Source organism: Trichoderma reesei (assembly GCF_000167675.1).
Source record: "Trichoderma reesei QM6a unplaced genomic scaffold TRIREscaffold_4, whole genome shotgun sequence".
Taxonomy (NCBI): domain Eukaryota; kingdom Fungi; phylum Ascomycota; class Sordariomycetes; order Hypocreales; family Hypocreaceae; genus Trichoderma; species Trichoderma reesei.
Genome location: NW_006711151.1, coordinates 96,246 through 118,487, shown reverse-complemented (window position 1 = coordinate 118,487; position 22,242 = coordinate 96,246). Strand labels below are relative to the sequence as shown.

At 54.1% G+C, this 22,242-nt stretch overlaps 8 protein-coding genes across 8 annotated transcripts; 4 read left to right on the top strand and 4 right to left on the bottom strand.

The window, feature by feature from the left end:
* Positions 1–1,728: 1,728 nt before the first annotated feature.
* Positions 1,729–2,817, bottom strand: TRIREDRAFT_57940 (uncharacterized protein; the record flags this gene model as incomplete). The annotated part of the gene is made up of 3 exons (XM_006963086.1): positions 1,729–1,938; positions 2,000–2,398; positions 2,479–2,817. The coding sequence occupies 3 exons, from the start codon at positions 2,815–2,817 to the stop codon at positions 1,729–1,731; spliced, it is 948 nt and encodes a 315-aa protein (XP_006963148.1).
* Positions 2,818–4,642: 1,825 nt separating this feature from the next.
* TRIREDRAFT_75689 (uncharacterized protein) lies at positions 4,643–7,537 on the bottom strand (the record flags this gene model as incomplete). Its single annotated transcript, XM_006963085.1, has 12 exons — positions 7,095–7,537; positions 6,907–7,033; positions 6,787–6,848; positions 6,583–6,709; positions 6,261–6,499; positions 6,132–6,201; positions 6,032–6,073; positions 5,822–5,975; positions 5,709–5,766; positions 5,449–5,627; positions 5,231–5,380; positions 4,643–5,162 (listed from the first exon to the last, which is right to left on the bottom strand). The coding sequence occupies exons 1-12, from the start codon at positions 7,383–7,385 to the stop codon at positions 4,643–4,645; spliced, it is 2,019 nt and encodes a 672-aa protein (XP_006963147.1). The 5' UTR covers positions 7,386–7,537.
* Positions 7,538–8,466: 929 nt separating this feature from the next.
* Positions 8,467–9,532, top strand: TRIREDRAFT_75687 (uncharacterized protein; the record flags this gene model as incomplete). Its single annotated transcript, XM_006963281.1, has 3 exons — positions 8,467–8,516; positions 8,663–8,763; positions 8,846–9,532. Exons 1-3 carry the CDS (start codon positions 8,498–8,500, stop codon positions 9,530–9,532), a joined length of 807 nt encoding a protein of 268 aa, XP_006963343.1. The 5' UTR covers positions 8,467–8,497.
* A 1,034-nt stretch (positions 9,533–10,566) lies between these two features.
* On the bottom strand, positions 10,567–12,371 carry TRIREDRAFT_75686 (uncharacterized protein; the record flags this gene model as incomplete). The annotated part of the gene is made up of 2 exons (XM_006963084.1): positions 10,567–11,991; positions 12,050–12,371. The coding sequence occupies 2 exons, from the start codon at positions 12,369–12,371 to the stop codon at positions 10,610–10,612; spliced, it is 1,704 nt and encodes a 567-aa protein (XP_006963146.1). The 3' UTR covers positions 10,567–10,609.
* An 862-nt stretch (positions 12,372–13,233) lies between these two features.
* Positions 13,234–14,236, top strand: TRIREDRAFT_120571 (uncharacterized protein; the record flags this gene model as incomplete). The annotated part of the gene is made up of 3 exons (XM_006963280.1): positions 13,234–13,419; positions 13,479–13,621; positions 13,679–14,236. The coding sequence occupies exons 1-3, from the start codon at positions 13,347–13,349 to the stop codon at positions 14,234–14,236; spliced, it is 774 nt and encodes a 257-aa protein (XP_006963342.1). The 5' UTR covers positions 13,234–13,346.
* Positions 14,237–14,308: 72 nt separating this feature from the next.
* TRIREDRAFT_120570 (uncharacterized protein) lies at positions 14,309–15,120 on the bottom strand (the record flags this gene model as incomplete). The annotated part of the gene is made up of 1 exon (XM_006963083.1): positions 14,309–15,120. One exon carries the CDS (start codon positions 15,118–15,120, stop codon positions 14,710–14,712), a length of 411 nt encoding a protein of 136 aa, XP_006963145.1. The 3' UTR covers positions 14,309–14,709.
* A 503-nt stretch (positions 15,121–15,623) lies between these two features.
* Positions 15,624–17,757, top strand: eno1 (phosphopyruvate hydratase). Its single transcript, XM_006963279.1, has 6 exons — positions 15,624–15,684; positions 16,048–16,191; positions 16,258–16,511; positions 16,567–16,658; positions 16,718–16,768; positions 16,827–17,757. The coding sequence occupies exons 2-6, from the start codon at positions 16,068–16,070 to the stop codon at positions 17,620–17,622; spliced, it is 1,317 nt and encodes a 438-aa protein (XP_006963341.1). The 5' UTR covers positions 15,624–15,684; positions 16,048–16,067; the 3' UTR covers positions 17,623–17,757.
* A 680-nt stretch (positions 17,758–18,437) lies between these two features.
* Positions 18,438–22,146, top strand: TRIREDRAFT_57904 (uncharacterized protein; the record flags this gene model as incomplete). The annotated part of the gene is made up of 4 exons (XM_006963278.1): positions 18,438–19,430; positions 19,527–19,917; positions 19,981–20,290; positions 20,391–22,146. 4 exons carry the CDS (start codon positions 18,438–18,440, stop codon positions 22,144–22,146), a joined length of 3,450 nt encoding a protein of 1,149 aa, XP_006963340.1.
* Between the last annotated feature and the right edge of the window lie 96 nt (positions 22,147–22,242).

The following is a 22,242-nucleotide window of genomic DNA, read 5'->3' as shown; positions in this document are numbered from 1 at the left end:
AGCAGCTAGGCTACGGAAGCCAGTGGGGAAACCAATCGACCGGAAAAAGCACATTGTGAGGGCCACCGAAACACATCAAAGACAAGGGAGAAGACAAGTATGAATGAATGAGCGTCACCGAAGGAGCGTGGCCGCAGCAGTTTCAGATTTGACATGCACAGGCTTGACAGGCACAGGCACAGGCACAGGCACAGGCACCAACACGAGAAACAAAGTGCCCCCCCCCCCCCCCCCCTTGCCCTGTCGGCGGTGATGCTATGGGGTGTGGATTGGGATGGGACGGAATGGAGCCAGATCAGATCATTTGGAATGGGACAAAGACAGATTGACAGACTTTGGATCCTGCGAAACGCGGGTGATGTGGGTTGTGCTCCATCCTGGCGGCCACAGCCACAGCAGTGACGTATTAGTCGACGACGCGTGAGGTAAGTGTACAAGTACGTTTGGATTGTATTACTCAGAGGGCAGTTTGCAGTTGGACGATTTTCTTAATTCGAGCATGAAGAAGGTGCCGCGTAATCTGTTAATGCTCGAAAGGAATGGTTTCAATCTGTGAAATGCTCCGAGAGGTATTATCGTATTGACCCATCAATGCTCTTCTTCTCAAAGTGCCTCAAAAATGAGTACGTAATAATCAGCTGTCTTTAACTCACAAAGCTCCCAAGACTCGTCCAATCACACGCTGCCAGACTTCGGCTTCTGTCAGCCAATCGGCTACCAGCCCTGTCAGCAAATCTAGATCCCCTCTTCCCATTGGCCAGCTGTGGGCCCCTTCCAACCAGTTATGGGTTCCTTTGATTCGGATCAACTGCAAGGCTCTCCGCAAGGCTTTTTCCATCGCTCTTGTAACGACACACACACACACACACTAAAACTCGCCGTTGATTTTGCTTCGCGCAACTCTTTTGCCAGTTATTCCCCCCTTGACATTTCTCCGTGTTCTAGTAGTCTCCATTTTCAGAATTGCCGCAGCCAACTCTGAACAGATTCGGGAATCGTCCGAACCATGTAAGGGGGTTGTTGCCGGATTCGCGCATCTCTAGGGACGGCAACTTAATCCGATGTCCCATTCCCCTGTGTTGTGACCTGCTTCGGACGGTGATCAATCTCCAACTCGTGTCATAAGACGCCCTTGGAACGGAGCAACTACTCCTACAGGCATACAAAGAATAAATGAGGAAACTTTGTAGATGCAACCCCGACATGCAGCGTTCTGTGGCTTCGCGTACCGCAGTGCCTTAATATGGGGACTTGGTCCGAGGCCACAGCGTCTAAGCCGTTATTTGCTGTCCAGGAGCATGTGCCGCGTTGCCAATGTCGAGAATGAGCGTCGTCACGGACGAGATGAGAAGGACGATACTCGACACCATAGCCACTAGTAGTATTGTCTGTTTGAAATTGAGCCAAATATATCATGTCTTTGTCATATTACCTTATCAAGCAGGTAGGTACTAAGTATAGGTGTATGATCTTGTAAGAGAGTCGAGAGAGGAAAGTGGTCTACCCAAGGCAGGCACGATGCAGTTGTGCCAAAAATCAAAAACTCCGTAATGATGCAATTCTTCGCCAAAGTCCTTCCTGCCAAGCCAACCCTCTTTTTCGACGCGGAAAGAACAAACAAATCAAACACGCCGTTCAAAATCTTACGCATATGCCGTTTCTTTCTCTTCTTCTCCAGCATCAACCGGAAACCCAGCAAGCGTTCGATAACGCACAACTGGCTTTCGATCAGATGACCTCCTCTCGCTCGTAGCCTTCGGGCTTCAGGCATGGCTTCGGAACGTCCCTGTCCTTGAATGTGCTGACAAAGGGGTTCGGATCCTCCTTCTGGTTGAGGTTGCCCAGCGTGTGATTGACGCCTCTGTGGCTGGCCTCGTCGGCTCGGATATACATGATCAGGTCCTTCATCGTCCGGTGCTCTTCAGGCATGCGCCAGTACTGCAATCACGCGTGTTAGCTGGTTTGCTTCCATCAGTTTTTCAGGACTCGTGTCACTAACCTGGACGGCAATATCAGGAATGCGAAAGTTGGGATTGCTCCACTTGGGCAGATGGCCCTCTTCAATCTCGAGAATTGCTCGAGTGTACGTGTGCACCGCCTCCTCCTCCAAATATCCGACGAACCGGTGGACAATCTTGGGGTGCAGCAGATAGGCCACGAAGAGGCTGTTGAAGAAGACTCCCTGGGCGCCGATGATCATGAGCTTCATGAACCAGCCGGGCTCGCACATGGTCATGAACGTCAGCAGGTGCATGCGCTCGTTGTAACTCTCCTCGAGGAGCGTCTCGATCCAGCCATTGTCGCGCTTCATGTACCGGAGGCTGCTAAGATGGCGGAGCATGCCGCCCACCATCCCTGGGACACCGGCAATGCTTTCGAGGAAGACGAATCGGACGAGCTGTTCGTGCGGTCAATGCATGTTAGCCATATGTGCATTCCACGATGCGGATAATCATTCGTAATAAGCAAGTTTCATACCCATTGGGCCTCTGTAAGTGGCTTCTCCGCCTTGACGGAGGTTGTCGGATGCTTCTTATCCACCTGCTGCTCGCGGTCCATGCCCGTGGCCTTGTCCATAAAGTATCTCGCCAGCCGCACAATCTTCCACGCAGCCCAGTCGCCGAAGCCACGCGGCGGACGATGCGAGGGCGTTACCTGCTGGAGCTCCTCGATCGTGAAGCCGGGATGGGGCCATGCCGGCGGCGTCTTCTTGATGTGAGGGGTGTCCTTGGCAGGAAAGAAGTCCCTGAGCTGGGAGACGGGCGTCGTTGAGAATGCTCGAACGGTCTGGCCGTGAAAGAGGTAAGACGAGCACATGGGCCTGCTGGCGGATGCAAGTCTCCGTGTCAGTGCCGGGTGGCCGGCGAGGCGGCAGCTGGCATGGCTGTTAGCCACGACTTTGGCAAGCTTGACGGCTTGCCGGGGGGCGTCGGTCTTGGTGTAGGTCATGTCGAGGCTTATACTATGCGAAGCTATAAGCTGTGAAGGGAAGCTATATGGTTCAACGATAGATGTTGATGGTCATGATCATACATGTAAGCAAGCACCCCCCCTTTGGCCCCGGGGCACCTGAAAGCTTTATATCAGCTCCCTTCACATGCTAAGACGAGTCAGAATCTAGGGAAGAAACACGGGAAAACAGACATGTTACACGTCGGACCGCGTATTACACCAGAAACTCAATCGGATATCCCCTTACCGGACCTATGCCACCCTCTGCCACCGTTGTCTCTCACTACTATACCCGCCCACGCCGCCGGCCCTGCTAATCCGCACCCGGGTAAGCGGGTTCGCCGTGGACGAGCGCCGGCATGTCGATGCATGCAAGGCATCCAATTGGGGCAAAAGAAACAACCCGTAATTTTCTCTTTTCCTCGCTCGCGTGCCGTGCCTGGGGGTCATATGCCAGGCAAAAATCTGGAAGGCAAAAATGCCTGCCTCTGGCAGCCTTTGGAGGCTCTCGGCATTCCTCAAGACGACGAGGTCCGAGGCGCTCGATAGGCTAGTCGGGACCTTTCGGGATGCGACGACCTTGTCTCTCCCCCTTTCCCCCCCCTATGACTCTTCTACTAACATGCTTACATACTCACAGTTTTTCCGATTCATTTTCGATTCTTCATTTCGCCCTGCGAGAAATACCAGGACAGATGAAATCATAACCTGCTCTTTCCTTTCGCCCAAATCTCAGGACTCCAGTTTGTCGTTTCGATTTCGGGGTCCGGGATTTCTGATATTTCCTTGGGGCCATGCATGATGACAGCTTCAACTTGTAATGGAAGCATTGCGAAGCTGGAAATAGAAGGATTTCTTGCCTCGCATATGCATACCGTACCGTTTTGGGAGAATTGACGTGCAACATTGACTTCGATCTATCTTTGTCCTCACAAGCTGGGCAACAAGCTTCATGCGCGGCTTGAGTGACGGCATGCGGCTATCGGGCGCTAGGAACCCTTTCTTTACTTGCCGTTAGCAATAGAGGCTTTGCCATTGGCCCTCTTATTTTTTTTGCGCTGTCATATGCGTCTTATTCTCTGCGGGTATCGGTCCGTATACGAAAGGACAGGTGCTCATTTTTCTTTGCTGCGTTTGATTTTCGTTATATGGAGCATGGGAACGGGTTCCATACGAGCTGTCATGGTCCCAATATTGTTGTTCGCTTACGGCAATTCGATTGCCTTGACGTCTTCGTTGAAGTTGTCTTCTCGTGAACTGAGATATTACAGGTAAGAGGTAAATCCTCTCAAGTCCACGACACAGGAGATGGGTAAAAAGCAAAGCTGCCAAGTATATAATTGTTTGGCGTCACCCTCAGCCTAGGTTGTCTTCAACCGTATGTGGCACCTGAGCGTTAGTGAATAAGAAGTCTATGCTCCATTTCTGTCACCGACGGAGGATCAAATAATAGAATCCATGGCGAATTCAGTTGGATGGAGTAGATTGAGTCAGAGACTTTATGTTTTGATTGCGGTATTTACCGACTTTCTTTCTGGTGGCTAGGTAGGTAATTCTACATGTTCCTCGTGGATTCTAGCAGAGATTTAAACCGGAGCCTTTTGCGGCAACTGTGCGGCTCAAAAAGCGGCACGGCACACGGAGTACGGAGTGCGAGATACGGAGCACCGGTACCCAATTATTATTTTTTTTACATCCTGGATAGACAAGTCAGTTTCAAGAAGGAAAACAACCGTAAGGGGCATTGCAAGTGGGTTTTTTTTTCCCCCAAAAAAACAGGGGCCTTCAAGGCGTACCTCTCCAGGGGCGTCAAGCCAAGCAGCTTCATGCCGTTGGCCAGGACGATGCGGGCGGCGTCGTACAGCGCCATGCGGGCCTTCATCAGCTCCTTCTCGCTGCCAACGACCTGCAGGTGGTCGTAGCTGCTGCTCACGGCGTGCGACATCTTGAACAGGTACGTGAGCACCGTCGTGGGCTCCAGCGTCTTGAGCGTGTTCTGGACCGTGTCGGGGTACTGCGAGAGCATGCGCACGACGTTGACGGCGTGCTGCTCCGTCAGCAGGGACAGGTCCGCGCTCTGCAGCTCCTCGTCGGTCAAGTTGGCGCGGCGCTTGATGGAGCAGAGTCGCGAGTGGGCGTACTGCAGGTAGGGGCCCGTGTCGCCCTCGAACGAGGTCATGGCCTCCATGTTGAACGTGTAGTTGTTGATCCTGCAAATCTCCCATGAGTATGATGAAGCTACATAGTCAAGTTTTTTTTTTCTCTGGAAAACGCTCACCTCTTTCCGCTCATGTCCTGGACCATGACACTGCTGATGCCCAGGATATCGGCCGTGGCCTCGGGGTTCTCGACCTGAGCGTACTTTTCCTGGTTCTTCTTCATCGTCTCGTGCATGTGGTCTGCGCAGTCCCTCAAGATGTCGTCCAAGCTGCATCTCATGTCAGCCAGGCTCGACAGTCCAACTGCTGTTGATCAAAAGGCGGGTTGGGTACTCACAACTTGACGGTGCCTTTCCTGGTGCTCATGCCCAGAACCAGGCCAAAGTTGATGTGCTGGCAGCGCTCGGCAATGTCCTTGTAGCCGAGCAGCTTGACAATCTCAAAGAGCTGCTTGAGGTGGAGATCCTGCGCACTCGCCACGACGTAGATCATCTTGTCGTATTTGTAGGTTTCGTACTGAAAACTGTCAACGGTTCTGCTCTCGCTCTCAAAGGAAAACATTATCCATCAGGAATTCGGAAATGCATGTCTACTTACTCGGGAAAGCAGCTCGCAAACGTCGCGGGTCAGGTACAGCGCAGTACCGTCCCTCTTTCTATCACCCCGAGGCATTAGAACGATGTCACGAAAGACCAGCCTTGACGACATACCGGATGACCGCTACACCCAGTCGCTTGCCCTCCTTGCCGGGCAGAAGCTGGGTAAAGTCGACAAGCGTGGCGCCGTTGTCCACTCGGGAGATGCCCTTCTCTTCCATCTCCACAGCAAGCTTGGCCATGGCCTCTTCTGAGACTTGACTCTCACCTGCGACGAGTTAGTCTTGGTTGGTCATCCTATCAACGACGGCCACAATAGCTTACCGCTGTACTTGTCAAAGGCAATGTTGAGTCGTGCATATGTTTCTACCCAATGCGTTAGTATGGTAGTCCCAAGAACAGGCTTCAATGTGCAATATCCCACTTTTGTATCGCTCAATGCTGAGGTCGCGGAACTTTTGCCACTGCTTGAGCACCTCCGGGTCCCTATCGGTCTGAGCAGTCACCGTCATTAGCAACTGACGACCGAAATCCGAGTACAGCCATCACTCACCATACGCTTGAAGTACCGACGAGCTTGCTCGTCCAGGCTGTTGGCTTCAAGCTCGGTAACATCCTTGCCCTCCTTCTTTTGCGCCTCGATGGCCTCCTTCTCTGCAGTCATCTCGGCGTTGATCTGAACGTAGAGCTTGAACAGATGATCAATGGGATCCTTGAGAAGAGCCTCTTCGTTGCCGTACTTTTCATAGGCCAGAGCCAGCAGTCCATACTGCTTACCCCAATCTCCCAGGTCTACAAGATAGCATTAGCACATGATACCTCGCCTCTTCTCCTGTTGCTGTCATGAAGGGTTGACACATGGCTGGACCACTTACAGTTCATTCGAACCACGTCCCAGCCGCTGCCCTCGTAGAGGTTGGCCAGGAAGCTACCGATGATGGTTGATCGGAGATGGCCGGCATGGAAGGGCTTGGCAACGTTTGGAGAGCTGAACTCGACAATCTGCACACGCGGATTAACATCCGACCAAGGACGTTGAAAGAGGGGGGGGGGGGGGGGGGGGGGTGTCCTGAAATTACAATGCGCTTCTTGCCCTGGCTGGGGTCCTTGGGATCCCTCAGGCCGTTGAATCGGTTACGGCCTGGCAGCAGTTGGTCAGTTTCACTCTGTATCACGCATTGATGTCGAGAAGAAATTACCATATTCTTCACCAAGATTTCGGATCATGGGAATCAGAGACTTGGACAGCGGGGCTCCCTTGAGGAAAAATGACATGAAGGGACCGCTTGTTGTGGGCTTGTCAAACAGGGCGTCATCTTGGGGGAACTGTTGAATGTGAGTGTTAGATCTGTAATGAGTGACGGCAACTCAAGGATCAGCAGTATACCTCTTCAGCCCACTTGTTGGCGAGGGCATCCGGCTTCTGGCCCTTGATCCTCAGCGCAGGCACGGCAAGGACAAAGTCACCCTTGTCGAGGCCGGTTGTCCAGTTGATGGCGGGATACACAATCTGAGAGTCCACGCCGGAGATGCCTGCGAGGACATTGCTGAGGTGTGCCCTGTAGAGGTCCAGAGGGTTGATTTCGGGGTGAGCCTGGGGGTACTTTTCGGTGACGGCGTCGAGCGTCAGGCCGTTGACCAGCTTTGTGAGCTGGTCGATGCCCGCAGTCTGAGCCATGGTTGCGAAGCCTCTTGAGCGGTAGAGAGTGAAGGGGAGGTTCTTGAAGGAATTCCTGCAGGTCGCCTGCTGACTGCTTAAAGCTGAATAGTTCGACTCACGCAAGGACGTCAAGGGCCTGGCGGCGGTGGTCAGTGGCTGCTGAAGAAGCAATCTCGCAGTCCACGCAGGGAAGAGACTTGGTGAATGTATACGATGACTCCTTTGGATGAAGGAAAGCCGGCAAATCTTCATGGGGAGACGGTACCTGTGACTCAGTTTTGAACCTACTAAGCAGGAACTTGGAGGTTGACCACAAGGGCTTCCCCACCATTGATGGTTTGCATGTCTGTTGGTGGGGGTTTGGGCTCTTTGGAATTTTTGCACGGTATTTCGTTCCGCCGGCGTTCCGCACTCAGCACTTGTACTGCTACCTACCTACTAAATACACTGCTACCTATTTTCTTCCACTGACCTTGATGCATGAGCAGCAGAAGAAGACATTGAAGTCATGATGTAGTTATTAAATTGGAGGATTGGATTGGGATCATGATTTCCTATTCCAAGAAGAAGATTTCCCAAGTCTTATATCAGTAGCGTAGCTTTGCAACCTAATTAGGTAGGTAACCCAAGACACTCATCACCATGGAGGGGCACTTGATGCTTCTTCACGTCTGCTCTCATGTGAAAGAGGAGGACACTATTGAGACAGTAAAACACCTATAACGACCACTTGTAGGATAAAACACCTACCTACGTAAGAGCACATGTACAGTACAAGGAAGCTGTCCGTTCCTCTTTTTGTTAGTGTGCGAAGCCACAAGGCTGAGAAGAAAAATCATTCGGGCTGCCCAGCCAACCGTTGCGCCTCAAGCCAAAAGTTTTTGCCCCTCTGCAGCCTTGGGAAACCCCGCCATGAAAATCTACTACGTACGAGTGCATGCACAATAAACGCCGATTCGATTCGATCCATCTTCCACCCAAATCCATCCATCCAGGATCACGGATCAACACGATTCGACGGTTCCGCCATCACCACCAGCCACAGCTGCCGCACCTCTTCCTGCAGCAGTGCAAAATATCCGCCTGACCGTCTCCTTTTCGACCTCACTATCAAATAACAATCCGCAATCATGCCTCCCAAGAAGTGGGGTGAGTTACTGAAGCCGCAGAGCGCACACTTTGCCAGCAAAATGCCGCCAGCTGCCCTCGATTCTCTTTCCGAGAACGCCAAACATTTCAACGATCTGTGGCGGCATATATGAGGAGGACGTGTTGCTGACTTTACCTGCAACCAGATGACGAAGAGAGCGATGGCGGCAACGAGTCTGCCCCCGGCTCCCCCATCATAACCGGCGCCCGTCGACGCCAGTTTGGCGATGAGGAAGACGACGGCGATGTGAGTTGATCACCAGCCGAGCAACCTCCCCCCCGATTACCCCCCCCGCGTGGCTGCTAACCCGCCATCGAAACGCTTGTAGGTCCTCGACTCCTGGGACGCCGCCGAAGACTCCGAAGTCGAGCGCGAAAAGGCACGCAAGGCCGCCGAGGCCAAGGAAAAGGCCGCCAAGGCCGCCGCCGCCGCGAAGAAGCCCAAGGCCCAGCGCATCGCCGAGCACCAGGCCGAGCGCGCCCGCCTGCAGGCCGAGGAGGACGAGGAGAGCGAGGAGGAGACGGAGGCCCAGCGCCGCGAGCGCCTCCGCCGCACCGAGCAGGACGCCGACCTGAAGCACGCCGAGGACCTGTTTGGCAGCATTGGCATCAGCGACGGCCGCAAGGCCAACCCTTCCGGCACCATGGTTGCGGACCCCAACAACCCGACGAACCTCATCAACCTCGCCGCGGTGCCCATCTTCAACCCCCAGACGAAGCTGCAGTTTGAAAAGATGAGGACGCTCCTCACGCCGCTCATCACCGCCAACAGCAAGAAGCCTCACTACGGCCTCTTCCTCGAAGAGTTCGCCAAGGAGCTGGTCAAGGAGCTCAACAGCGACCAGATCAAGAAGATTGCCAGCACGCTCACCCGCGCCAGCAACGAGAAGCTCAAGGAGGAGAAGTCGGGCGACAAGAAGAAGACCAAGGCTGCCAAGACCAAGACTTCGCTCGTCACGAACCGCGCCAACACTACCGATACGGCTACCTATGACGATGACGCTTTTGGAGAGTAAGTGGATGCTGACCTTTGCTTTATGGAAAAAAAAAAAAAAAAAAAAAAAAAGCTGGCCTCTTGACTTCTTGACCACTGTGCTAATCTGATTTTTTCCCCCCTTCTTTCCCTATAGCGACGACTTTATGTGAACAGGCCTCCAATTCAGCGCGCATCATACAAGCGAAGCAAAGGAGAGCGGAACAGGCGACTGCTAGAACAAGCATCGTTATTGGTATCCCCCGGCGTATTGCTCTCTCCGTTAATAAAACGAAAGTGCGGTAACACGTTTGATTTTCCTCGAATACTCTGCCCTCGAACACGGGGCCATCTCGTTGCCACCATCTTCACCAGCGGGTATCGACTACTAAAGAGCCATATTCTCAGCATGGCGCAGGCTGCCCACCATGTTCGACTTGGAATTTTGTTCAATATTGGACGAATTTCGCGGGACGTTTTAGAATGAATGGGCGGCTGGGGTATCTTTTTTTTTCTTCTAGAATGGGACCATGTTGAAAAGCTGTGTTTCGGTTTCGGTTTCTTGCAAAGCGTTTGGGCTAGGATGAAGGGTATAATGCATCCGGTCCATCGGTTTTCTTTCGGGTACACCACCAAAAGTTGAGGCTAGAATAACAGACGCCATTTCCTTTCCCTTAATAGACCGCCCCCTTGTTTTCATATGATACTTCATATGATACTTGTTGTCAGAGTGGTTATTTCTTTTTGTATTCGCACTGCTTCAGTGGATGAGAGGCTAGGGTATCAGCTATAGATGGCCTCTCAAAGGAAGAGCGATACATTATCTTCTTTTTTTCACCAGAAAACATGTTCCATAAACAATCCCCCCTTTCCCCCCCAAGTCGCCAAGAAAATGCCTGGAGTCATAAAAACCCGTATAACAACGCCATCGTGAAACAAACCCATCATGTGCCGCCCCGTTCCGTCATGATTTGTAAATATACAGCAATTCTACAGGAACCCTCCGCGCCTCCCCTCCCCCTTTTGGAGTAAATGCCCTTTTGGGAGTCAAGGGCCTTTTGGAGTCAAGGACTTTTTGAAAGATAAAAGCGCAACTCTTGTCCTCATCTGCTTCTCCTGTTCAGACCACGTTGCCGGCCATGCCCATGAACAAGGCGTGGATGGCCAGGGACAGCGTCCAGAATCCGACCTTGCGGAACCGCCTCACGCGGCTCTGCTGATCCTCCACGTCCTTTGCAAAAGCCTCGTACGTCTCGGCGGAGGCATCGTCTAGGAGCCCGCAGTCGAAGACGGTCCAGCTTCCGTCAAAGTCGCTGAGGGGCTTGATGATGCGGCTCGAAATGGGAATGTACGTCTTCTTGGCGTTGATGTAGGCCACAATGGGGCGGACGAGCGCTTGGTTGACGTAGGAGAGGTCGCGGGTGAACAAAGGCACGGCGGCCTTGACGTCGTTGAGGTGGATGCGCAGGTCCACGATGACGAGGCGCTTGTCTTGCTCGGTTTCGTTTGCCTGCTTCTGGGCCTTCTTGTCGCTCGTTGAGCGCTCGCTCTCCGCATGACTCTCAGGTGCAGGGGCTCTGGGCAAGAAGCGATAGCGATGCGCCATGACGGTGCCCTCTAGCTGGTCGTAAAAGTCCGTCACGACCTTGGTGATGCTGTCATCCATGTCCTCTGGGAACATGACATCAGCAACGATGTCGACGTTGCCTTCATAAATCCAGCCGAACGGCCCCTCTACTCCACGATTCAGGTGGTCAATCTTCAGGCCATCGATTCGCAGCCGGTTGAACTTCTTCCACGACTTGGATTCTTCCAGCCCCATCATGACGCCCTGGTATCGGCTCGAGACCGTGCCGTGAACCTGTCGCGGATGAATCGTAAAAAGGGAGCCGTCAAATGATCCAGACATGTGACTCGCGGAGAGGAAGTCGTAAAAAAGCCATTGCTTTCGCAGTCGGGGCAATTCGCAGGAGTATATGCTGACTGAAAAGGGGCGGAAGCCGTCGGGTTGGCGAATGGTGAGCAATAGGTCTTCCAATTTGAAAGATTCTATCTCAAAGTCGCCTGGTTGATGTTTGTGCCGATAAGACAATGGGTCAACCTGCTGCTGAGGCCAGCGGACAGACGTGCGGTCGACGACCCCTCTCACCCCATTCACCTCAACGTCCTTCAGCAGCCCCTTTCCGTTCCACCAGTTGAGAAAGGAGAGCGTGACATTGACATTGGCAATCGTGACGTCGAATTGGGTGTAGTTGCCATCATCTTCCGGAGTAGCGACGTTATGCGGGGCCTGGCGCCCTGCAGCGGCCACGGCAGCAACGGCGGCAGCGTCGGAGGAGCCCTTGCTGACGGATGATTCAATCTGCCCAGGCCGTCGCGAGATGAAGACGTTGCGGAATGCAATGACGCCGTTCTTCCACTTGGGCACAATGGCCGACTCGAAGACGACGGTAACCCCAGCCGACTGGGTGAGATAGTCTCCAACCCACCTCGCGAGTGTTTCTGGACATAGATTAGCCTCCCGAAAAGGGCGATTGAAAAGCGCAAATCTTCAACATACCCTGAGCAAACACTGTGTTGATGGAGAAGATGAGGAGGGAAAAGAAAGTCGTGGTGCCCACCAGGATCCAGACGATATGGCCCAGCATGAACCACGACACGAAGGCCCCCCATTCATCAATGTTCCAAGGTCGCATGCTCCTGATGGAAACCCACTTGAACCGGACTTTAAACCGCTCCCAGAACCCGTTGGCAGCCGCCAACAGCTCTGCTTTCGTAGGATGGTGAGGCATCGTTGGGAAATTGAGATACTTTGACATTGAGGTTGCTATTGATTCATGCTGCTCGTGGTCTTTCGGCGCTGTTGCATGCTGCTCGTCCATGTTGCTCTTGAATGGAGTCCTCAAGCTTTCGGGAGCTCCCGCGGTAGATTTTTGGCCATCCAGCTCGCCCTTGACACTCCCTGATACATCCTTTTTGCCGTTTGCACCATTGGTGCTGTACTGGCCACTCTGAAGCAGCCACAGCGCCGAGCGTGGAGAGGCTCTGAGCGATGCTCGATGCCTGTCCAGGATGCTCACAGCAGCGATGCGCCGAGGGCTACCATGCAGAGGCAGCTGGACGCCCAGCCCGATGAACGTAGGCGAGTGATGGCCATCCTTTCCAGAGGCCAGCTGAGAGCAGCGAGAAGGTCCTGGTCTCTGCGTGTGAAGCGGCGCAAGAGCTGCTGATCGGCTCGACAATGTCACGACATGTGGAGATGGCCATATTGGAGGGGTTTGGCTGCGGCATGGACGATGGCGGCGCACAATCAGCCATGGTGAGATGCCCCTAGACATGCTTAAGGCTCATGGCGACCAGCAATCTGGAGGCGGTGCGCCAAATATAGAGGAAAGGAGGAAGAGAAAAAAAAGAAAACAACGCCTTCAGGATCGTGAGACGGAATTAAAGACGCTGGGAGATGCAGAGTTCCCCGAATCAGTTGGTGGACTTGCAGGACGGAACCGAAGCAGGGCGGCGACGCAAAAGTCATTGCATGACGCGCCACTCACGTTTTGCAGTGCGCTGCTGTGGCTGGCCAATCGATAAGCTGCGATAGCCTGTCCACAAATTTTTTGATCGCGGCGGCAGAAACAAACAGCTGGGGTGTGTGGCTTGTCCGCCTGCGAATCCAGCGCCATACAACATTTTTTTTCGCTGGACCCTAGAATTTTTTTGACGACCGACGAAGAGACGGGGTTATCGCAAACGAAGTACATGCGATATCGTTGACGATTGTTCTACCTTACTATTGACTCATTCACACACACTTCAACCAACAGAGAGTCGAATAGGGCTGTGGTCTATCCTCCAGCATCATGCCTGCTCCTACCGCCCTCAAGAAAACCGAAAGCACCCCGCTTGTCGCAGATGTGCCATCACCAGCTCAGGGTACATATCATGCGAATGGAGTCAACATTGGCAGGATCATCAAGCTTACTCGCACACAGACAATGACCAGGAGTTTCTGCTAGACGCTCCCGATGCTGCAGTGGCTGAGGCCGAAGTCTTGGTGCCCGAGACGACAGACGCAAGCAACAGCATGGCTATCGACGAGGAGGGACGACCTCGCTTCGCCCCGTCCAAGGATATCGTACGCTCAAATTACCACCTCTCGGTTTTACCATGTCTAACCTTTGTTGTTCCACAGGATCCCATGACGAGAGTCGAGACACGCAAGATCCCCATTCCGCCGCACCGAATGACGCCGCTGAAGCAGGCATGGCCTTCCATCTACCCTCCCATCGTGGAGCACCTCAAGCTGCAGTGCCGGATGAACATTGCGCGGAAAACGGTCGAGCTGAGGACATCCAAGTCCACGGTGGACTCGGGTGCGCTGCAAAAGGGCGAGGATTTCGTCAAGGCCTTCACGCTCGGATTCGACGTTGACGACGCCATTGCCCTTCTGCGACTCGACGACCTCTACATCGAGACCTTTGAGATCAAGGACGTCAAGACCGTCCACGGAGACAGCCAGAGCCGTGCCATCGGCCGAATTGCCGGCCACCAGGGAAAGACCAAGTTTGCCATTGAGAACGCCAGCCGGACGCGAATTGTGCTGGCTGATTCCAAGATCCACATCCTGGGAGGCTTCAAGAACATCCACATGGCCCGAGAATCCGTCGTCAGCTTGATTCTCGGAAAGCCGCCTGGAAAGGTCTACGGCAACCTGAGGACGGTTGCTGCCCGGATGAAGGAGCGTTTCTAAAGCGGGATTGGACAAGCATGTGCGGTAGTCTTGGCGTTCAGGCGGGGATATCTTTATGATTCATGTCTTTTTATCTCATTGTTTTTCCTTTGGCGGATTTGGTGGTCTATATATGTCGGAATTGTTCTTCTGTATGAAGCTTTCTTTGAAATGGCAGTCCAATCCCCGGTTTGCTAGATCGGTTGTAGATGCGACCAAGCGGAGGGATATAGACTATGGCTCATGTGCCCTTGACAAGCAGCAAATGAGTCGAAATGAAAAGCCTTATTCATTGATCATAACTACCAATTCGATGGGTATCATAGCCTGTATAAAAAAAAAACAAAGGCGAGTGCGTTCCGTGATTCCGTCCTGGATTGCCAACTCCTTGACGCCAAACGGCCCGATAGAATTGCCCTGCCCCTGATCGCTCGACAGCCTTGCCGGCCATCGTAAGCATAGGCACAAGATTCGAACCGATCTCGCTTCTCCCTCTAGTTCTGTCGAGGCTTGATCATGCCCTCCTGCACGATGTAGTAAACGACGGTAGAGTCATTGTGCAGCGCAGCGAGGACAATGCGCTTCGCCCGCTTGCGAGCCTCCGGAAGGGCGTCCATGACGGCGGCGAGGCTGGACAGCGTCCACTTCTCGGCGAGATGGACGGCCAGCACCCATTCGTACTCGGCGTCGTGCTGCGCCCTTGTCCCTGTTGACTTTTCATATGCAAGCGCTGCTATCTGGTCGTCGGGGTGGAGATACAGAAGGCGTGGCGGGAGGCCGCGGATCATTGGCCGCGACAGGCCTGGGAGGCGATGGATTTGCAGCGAGGCCCATTGGTGCTGCTCTTGCAGGTTCTCAAATACCGCAGAGGCGACATCGGCCGCGAACTGATGTGACGCATCCATGGGGGGGGGGAGGCTCAATGGACGTGTAGGTACTACGTATAGGCAGTACTATGTAGGAAGTAAGACAAATGACGAGAGAATGAGAAGCGAGAAGCGAGCGGGATCAGAAATGGTCGCAATGATATTACAAAGCGCTGCGTCTTTCGTCCATGATCTTCTTCGTATCTTAGGTATCTGCCCGCATCAGGCCAAGCGGCCGCTGCGTCGCGATAGAAACTTTTTCGCTGAGAGGCCGGAGAAATAGGACTAGCGTTTCTCGCTGTCTACCGATTCACGTAACCCGGCAGGCAAGTGGCCCAATTATTACCTCACAAGCACCCCAGCTGCGCCTGCCCTGCCGGTTGAGAGCTCCGTTTCTCGTTAGGTAACTTGCAGTGCTAATCCAGTTATCTGCGAGGGAAGGCATGACTTGCCCCACCCGTCTCGCTCTCTCTGGACCCCTCCATTTCTCTCGACAACAAAAACACCATCCTTCTTCCTTTTCCCTCCCCAAGATTCTCTCGACTTGCTCAATCACGCCTCACAGCAAGAGCCTGAGACACTCAATCCATTTCTCCACTACAGGTACGGTGCCTCCCTTTACTTGATCTCTACAAGAGGCAGACCTTGTTCTCTGTCGTCCAAGCTTCTGCCCCTCTTTCCCGTTTCAGCCTTCCCAGCTACCCCTCCATTTGGGGGGGCAGAGCTGCTGAAAGACGCGGCGTCTGGCGGAACGTGTTGAGGCATATTCTCAATATACTTGTTTCGCTCCTCTGGCTGGATTTTGCTATCCGCGGGAGCTCTTGTATACCAGAGGAATGATGCATTGCCATCGAACTTGGCTCCGTCATCTCGCGCGGGCTTCACTTTCGATGTCGTGATCGCCCAGCTACCTACCTCCCGAGATAGCTTCGAATACACCTGCTAACAGACATTGGGTCCATCCAGCCACCTGAAATAGCTTCAAAATGGCCATTACCAAGGTTCACGCTCGCTCTGTCTACGACTCCCGTGGCAACCCCACCGTGGAGGTCGACCTCGTCACTGACACTGGCCTGCACCGCGCCATTGTCCCCTCCGGTGCCTCTACCGGTTCGTCTCCCCTCGATACCCTCTCCAATCATGCGATATAGATGCAGAAAATAACCGACTTCACAGGCCAGCACGAGGCTGTCGAGCTTCGAGATGGCGACAAGGCCAAGTGGGGTGGCAAGGGTGTCACCAAGGCCGTCGAGAACGTCAACACCATCATCGGCCCCGCTCTCATCAAGGAGAACCTTGATGTCAAGGACCAGTCCAAGGTCGACGAGTTCCTGAACAGCCTTGACGGCACCCCCAACAAGGGCAAGCTCGGTGCCAACGCCATCCTCGGTGTCAGCTTGGCTGTTGCCAAGGCCGGTGCCGCTGAGAAGGTAAATGCTCTGCTTAGACGCCCCAGTTGACGAGCAGAGATTAACGAGAAGCCAGAACGTCCCCCTGTACGCCCACATCTCCGACCTTGCCGGAACCAAGAAGCCCTACGTCCTCCCCGTTCCCTTCATGAACGTCCTCAACGGCGGGTAAGTCTATTTTATATGCCGAAGCCTTTAGCGAACAACAGTCTCTGATTATGAATTAGTTCCCACGCCGGTGGCCGTCTTGCCTTCCAGGAGTTCATGATTGTTCCTTCGTAAGTAGCCAGCCATGTTTTCGCCCGTAAATTGGCCATATCTTCTAACCCAGAATAGAGAGGCTCCCAGCTTCTCCGAGGCCCTTCGCCAGGGCTCCGAGGTCTACCAGAAGCTGAAGACCCTGGCCAAGAAGAAGTACGGCCAGTCCGCTGGCAACGTCGGCGACGAGGGTGGTGTCGCTCCCGATATCCAGACTGCCGACGAGGCTCTTGAGCTCATCACCGACGCCATTGAGCAGGCCGGCTACACTGGCAAGATGAAGATTGCCATGGACGTCGCCTCCAGCGAGTTCTACAAGGAGGACGCCAAGAAGTACGACCTCGACTTCAAGAACCCCGACAGCGACCCCACCAAGTGGATCACCTACGAGGAGCTTGCCGCCATGTACTCTGACCTCTGCAAGAAGTACCCCATTGTCAGCATTGAGGACCCCTTTGCCGAGGATGACTGGGAGGCCTGGAGCTACTTCTACAAGACCCAGGACATCCAGATTGTCGGTGATGACCTGACTGTCACCAACCCCATCCGCATCAAGAAGGCCATTGAGCTCAAGGCCTGCAATGCCCTCCTCCTCAAGGTCAACCAGATCGGCACCTTGACCGAGTCTATCCAGGCCGCCAAGGACTCCTACGCCGACGGCTGGGGCGTCATGGTCTCTCACCGATCTGGTGAGACTGAGGACGTCACCATTGCCGACATCTCGGTCGGCATCCGTGCCGGTGAGATCAAGACTGGTGCTCCCGCCCGATCTGAGCGTCTGGCCAAGCTTAACCAGATCCTCCGCATTGAGGAGGAGCTCGGTGACCTTGCCGTCTACGCTGGCACCAACTTCCGTAACGCCGTCAACCTGTAAATGGCCACGAGAGACAACTACCTATGAAAAGAAAGGAGCCCGGAGAACTGACTAATGTGGGCGTACAAAATAAAGTAAAATAATGATTATACAGACACGCCCATACGGCGGATGAAAATTGAAATGAGCTGAATGATGACCAACTTCTCCCCATGAGTATGTTTTTTGAATGTCTGCAAATGTGAAGTTGTAGCTTGACAGACACCGCTGCGTGTCATGGCTATTACAAAGGTTTTGAGTTCTTGAGTCGACAGAAAAGCTTGAGTCTCTGGCCGTCGATTGTTTGTACTGCCTACTACCTTACTGTTGCTTGCATGAAGCTCTCTGGACGGTGGCTTTCAACGGCGCCAGTTAGTGCCCAAGTACTGAGTACTTCTGAGGCGGGGACAAGAACAACTTCATCCCACCCAGATGGCCCCTTGGCCTTATCTAAAAGGCATACTCGACAGCAAAGAACGACAAGCGTGGGAGAGACCGGTCAAAGTACAGAGTACACAGAATGTTGCCCAAACAAAAATCACCAGAGCAACGCGGGGTCGAAAACACATTTGATGCCACCAAACGCGACAGCGGCAAAGCAAATCACGTACCTACATACAGTAGCAGCAAGTCGATCAACACCCAAGGGTTTTGCTTTTTTTTCTTTTCTTATTGAATATTGAAACCGTCCCTCACCTTTCTTCAGGTGCCAACTTTTTTCTCTCAATACTTGACGGAAATTTTCTCTACGGGGCGCATGACTTGACTCATCTTCGAAGGCTTTCGACAAACGACTCAATCTAGAAGCCACAGGGTTTTGACGCCCTCGAAGCAACATGGCGGGCTCAGAGGACATCACCGACTTTGAGGTGATTGAGAACCAAAAGGAAAACATCCAGTCCCTGCCCGGCGGCCGCTCAGCCAGGAAGCTGGCCGGCCTCTTCTCCTCTCCCCTCCACAACCTGTCTACTCCCACGCCGACCGACACACGAAACATCAACGACGCCATCCGCGCAGAATTCGAGGCGGAAATCGACAACATCTCCGAATCCGACGACCCCCTGGACGTGTTTGACAGATATGTGCGCTGGGCGATTGACGCGTATCCTTCAGCGCAAGCGACGGCCGAGTCGCAACTGCACACGATCCTCGAGCGCGCGACCAAGGCGTTCACCTCCTCGTCCCAATACAAGAACGACCCCAGATACCTGAAGCTGTGGATGTACTATATCCAGCTTTTCTCCGACACGCCACGCGAGACGTTCCTCTTCCTCTCCCGGCACGGCATTGGCGAGAGCTTAGCCTTGTACTACGAAGAGTACGCTGCGTGGCTCGAAGGTGCAGGCCGATGGGCACAGGCGGAAGAAGTCTACAAGCTCGGCATCGAGCGAGAGGCGCGGCCAGTGCAGAGGCTGCTGCGCAAGTTCAAGGAGTTTAGCGAGAGGCTGGCTCAGCATCCAGACGCCCTGGCGGAGCCCTCCTCGCCAGCTCTGCCCACCGTTCGTCCTGCGCTGGCCAGCAAGACGGACCCCTTTGCGAGCTCGTCCCATCCAGTCGACCCACAAGCTCCCAGGCAGACCAGCGGCATCGGCGGGAGCTCATCCCGGCCTGCAAAGTCTAAGATGGCCATCTTCTCTGATGCCGATGCCCAACAGCCCGCCATGTCGTCAAGAGATGCGGCATCCAAGGGCTGGGATAGCATTGGGTCTCTGGCTGACCGAAAGAAGGAAAACACGCTCGAGCCGAAGCCTTGGGTTGGAGAGACGCTCAAGGCGGGCGGTAGGAAGCCCGCAGCTGGGGGAACCAAGCTGGCAGTGTTCAGGGATCCGGTATGTAAACCCTCCTCCCTTGAATCGCGATTCGTGCAGCTGTTGATGAGAATAGGACTAATTCATTCTCTGTCATGGCGGATCAATGTAATTCAGTCCCTTGCTCAAATACAAAACATCGTTGTTGTTCCGTCCAAGCATCAAGTAACGGTGCATCCACAGACGGGGAAGAGGGAGTACATCTTTGTTGACCTAGCAGCTGTCTATCCAACCCCTGAGGAGCCTGGAACAGAGTTGAGCTTCGAGGAGATTATTGCGGCACATCGTGGCTGGCTTGACCGGCTGTGGGATACTGACATGGCGACTGAAATCTACGCTTCAGATCCACTACGTGATATGGAACATGTGACACAGACAGATCAGTTGGTTGATCACCAAGACTATGACCCCATGGACCTCGATGAGAATGGCGTAGCGCAAGAGAAGCCTCGTGAACTTCGTGCGGGTAGGAGGAAGAAGATAATGGAGGTCAATGAGACGCAGATCAGTAAGTGGCTGAAGATTCTCCGACTTTGCAAGATCTTTCTATACAGCCCTAACACCCCAGCAGTCAAGGCGAAGCTCGACTCTCCGTCAGGGCCAAAATTTCGAAAGAAAAAAGCAGCGGAGCCTACCATGACCATTCACACGAAAGCTGCCACGGACGATATATACGAGATCTTCAACGCACCGCTCAAGCCCGCACCTGTGGATGGGGACGAGACTGGGGACGATTATGATGATGACGACGACGACGAAGACGAAGACGATGATGAAGACGACGACGGCGATGAAGACGAGATTGTGACTGACGCCGATTTTGCAAGTGATGCCGAGAGTACAGGCACTACGAAACAAATTCAACAAGGTGAGCAGGAAAGGTGACGAGGCATCGAGGAGCCAGGGGCGCGGGCGGAAGATCGGGCTAGTCAGCCAAAGGCGCACATCGACATGATGACAGCATGTTGAAGGGAAGGCAAGCATGTACAAGGTTCTAATCACCGTTGACATAGATATAACATCACGCAGCCTAGCTGGTGATGCGGAAGAGGCATTCTCTGAGGACGAAGAAATGGAACCGCCTAGGACACGCACCATCTTCATTCCCCTCCCTCCGGAAGACTACGAGCCACCAACCCGCCCGTATAGGGACGCGGCGACGATGGCCAACAATCGGCTGCCCTTTATGACGCCCATCACGGAGAGGACCGAGTACTCGATGGATGTCGACATGGACCGAGCCTATCAATTCAAGACTCCTAGCAAGCAGGATGATAGAGCTACGCCCATTGAGGAGGCATCGGATTCGGAATCAGGAGGCAGCCCCCTGAGAGAGTTCTTCCCAGCAGAGAGCCCCTTTACGAAAGGTCGAGAACCTCTGGGGTCCAAGGCAGCCAAAGCACTAAGTAAGACCGGCCCAAATAGGGGTGTACCTGTCAAAGGCCCCATTGTTAAGGAAGCACAGTGCAGTCCCATCGACGATAACATCAGACGGACCATCTTGACGAACATACAGCCTCCGTTGGTGGCGTATCCCGGCTTCTACGACCACCACAATCAGAGATACGAACGCGGCGGAGATATTCGCAGATTTGCCAAAGCCGTCAGCAGGCTGGGCAAGGCGAACCCGGATAGAGCTGGACTGGGCATCGCCCCTGCGGTGATTCGATTCGCCGACTGCCAGTCGAGATACACGGTCAAGAGAGAACTGGGCGCCGGCGCTTTTGCACCAGTGTACTTGGTCGAAAACTCTGAACCAGACCAGGATGACGACAGGGTCATGATGAATCAGGGGGCGTTCGCCGCATCTCATCGTGCCGCCGTAGAAGCTCTGAAGATGGAATCTCCTCCGACGCCGTGGGAGTTTTACATTATGCGTACGGCGCATGCGCGCTTGGGGCCTCAGCATCGAGCCACGGCATCAATATCGCTGGCACACGAAATGCACCTCTACCAGGACGAGGCTTTCCTCTTCCTGCCGTATCATCCCCACGGCACACTGCTCGACGTCATCAACATCTTCCGAGCCGAGCCCTCGGGCGTCATGGACGAGCAGCTTGCCATGTTCTTTGCCATTGAGTTATTTCGCACCGTCGAAGCTCTCCATTCAAAGGGCGTCCTCCACGGCGACCTGAAGCCCGACAACTGCCTGCTCCGCCTCGATGCCAAGTCGGCGTTCTTCTCGTCAGATCACGGCCTGTCTAGCCAATGGCACGCAGATGGAAGCGGCGGCTGGGACTCGCGGGGCGTCGTCTTGATTGACTTTGGGCGAGGCATCGACATGAAGGCGTTTGCACCAGACGTGGAATTCGTCGCGGACTGGAAGACGACGGCGCAGGACTGCCCCGAGATGCGCGAGGGACGGCCCTGGACGTGGCAGATTGACTACTACGGGCTGGCGGGCGTCGTTCACTGCCTGCTGTTCGGCAAGTACCTCGAGACGGTGCGGGCGGACCAGGGCGGGCTCGGGCTTGGGCGCGGCGGACGCAGGTACAGGATCCGGGAGAGCTTGAAGCGGTACTGGCAGACGGACATTTGGGCCGACTGCTTCGAGGTGCTGCTCAACCCGGCGTCATTTGTGGCGCACGAGGACGGCGGGAGGATGCCGGTGCTGCGGTCGATGAGGAGCATTCGCGAGCGCATGGAGGCGTGGCTCGAGGACAACTGCGAGAGGGGGGCGGGACTGAAGGCCATGATGGGGAGGGTGGAGGCGTTTGTCAACAAGAGTCGCAGGTGAGGCTGGATTTTGGAGAGAGTCTGCAGGGATGTCTTCTTGCTTTTCTTTTCTTTTCTTCTGCCCTTTTTGGCGTTAGGTCTCCTTTACTCTCATATC

Coding starts and splice junctions, on each gene's coding strand:
- eno1 (XM_006963279.1), top strand. CDS start 16,068: ATGGCCATTACCAAGGTTCACGCTCGCTCTGTCTACGACTCCCGTGGC. Junction 16,192..16,257: donor CCCCTCCGGTGCCTCTACCG/GTTCGTCTCCCC, acceptor CCGACTTCACAG/GCCAGCACGAGGCTGTCGAG. Junction 16,769..16,826: donor GAGTTCATGATTGTTCCTTC/GTAAGTAGCCAG, acceptor AACCCAGAATAG/AGAGGCTCCCAGCTTCTCCG.